The following is a 668-nucleotide window of genomic DNA, read 5'->3' on the forward strand; positions in this document are numbered from 1 at the left end:
AGCCGGCACAGCACACCGTGCCCAGCCAGCATCTTCCAAGCATCGCTGCCCCTCGCCTGCCTCCCCCTGCCCAGCTGCCAGTCCGTGACGGTGCCCCCAGGGCAGCACCCTGTGCCCCCATCGAGCAGGGGCAACAGCACCTACCCACGGCGTAGCTCGCCAGCAGGAAGCTGGCTGATCCTGCCAGCACCTGAAAACCCTCCTGCCGTGTCTTGTGGACCATCAGCCCCATTCGGGTGATCTGGGGAGAGACACGCTGTGCCCTGGGGCAGGCATCACCCTGTCCCCATGCCACAGGGCTCCTGCCACCACCCCCAGGGTCTGGGAAACAGCTGCAAGTCCCAGCTCCCCATTCTTAGCTTGTGGCCGGGTTTGGTGGCAGCCAGCCCTGGGAGAGCCCTGCCCCACTCACGTCGCCACCGCTGTCCTTGATCCCGAGGATGTTGGGGTGCTGAGCCAGGGTGAGGACAGCCTCCAGGGGCAGGTCCAGGCCAGTGTTGGCAGGGACGCTGTAGAGCACCACGGGGATGGGGGATGCGTCAGCGACCTGCAGGCAGCCAGGCAGAGCTCAGCAGCTTGGGGGGGGTTTGGGACACGCGGGACGTGCTCCCCATCCTGCTGCCCCATCCGGGGCTGCCAGTGGACAACGGGCCCAGCGCCGAGACATC

The 668-nt window shown here is 67.4% G+C and overlaps 1 protein-coding gene across 1 annotated transcript in view; it reads right to left on the reverse strand.

Annotated features, from left to right (window-relative positions):
* HOGA1 (4-hydroxy-2-oxoglutarate aldolase 1) overlaps positions 1 to 668 on the reverse strand; it is a 1,980-nt gene that overhangs the window by 798 nt on the left and 514 nt on the right. The window contains exons 3-5 of the mRNA XM_035900932.1: positions 595 to 668; positions 413 to 547; positions 71 to 241 (exon numbers count right to left, since the gene is read on the reverse strand). The exon at positions 595 to 668 is cut by the window's right edge and continues 102 nt beyond it. Of these exons, the coding sequence (XP_035756825.1) occupies positions 71 to 241; positions 413 to 547; positions 595 to 668 (380 nt within the window). The remainder of the gene's footprint in view (positions 1 to 70; positions 242 to 412; positions 548 to 594) is intronic.

This window comes from Egretta garzetta, unplaced genomic scaffold, assembly GCF_000687185.1.
Source record: "Egretta garzetta isolate BGI_Z169 unplaced genomic scaffold, ASM68718v1 scaffold888, whole genome shotgun sequence".
NCBI classification, from domain to species: Eukaryota; Metazoa; Chordata; class Aves; order Pelecaniformes; family Ardeidae; genus Egretta; species Egretta garzetta.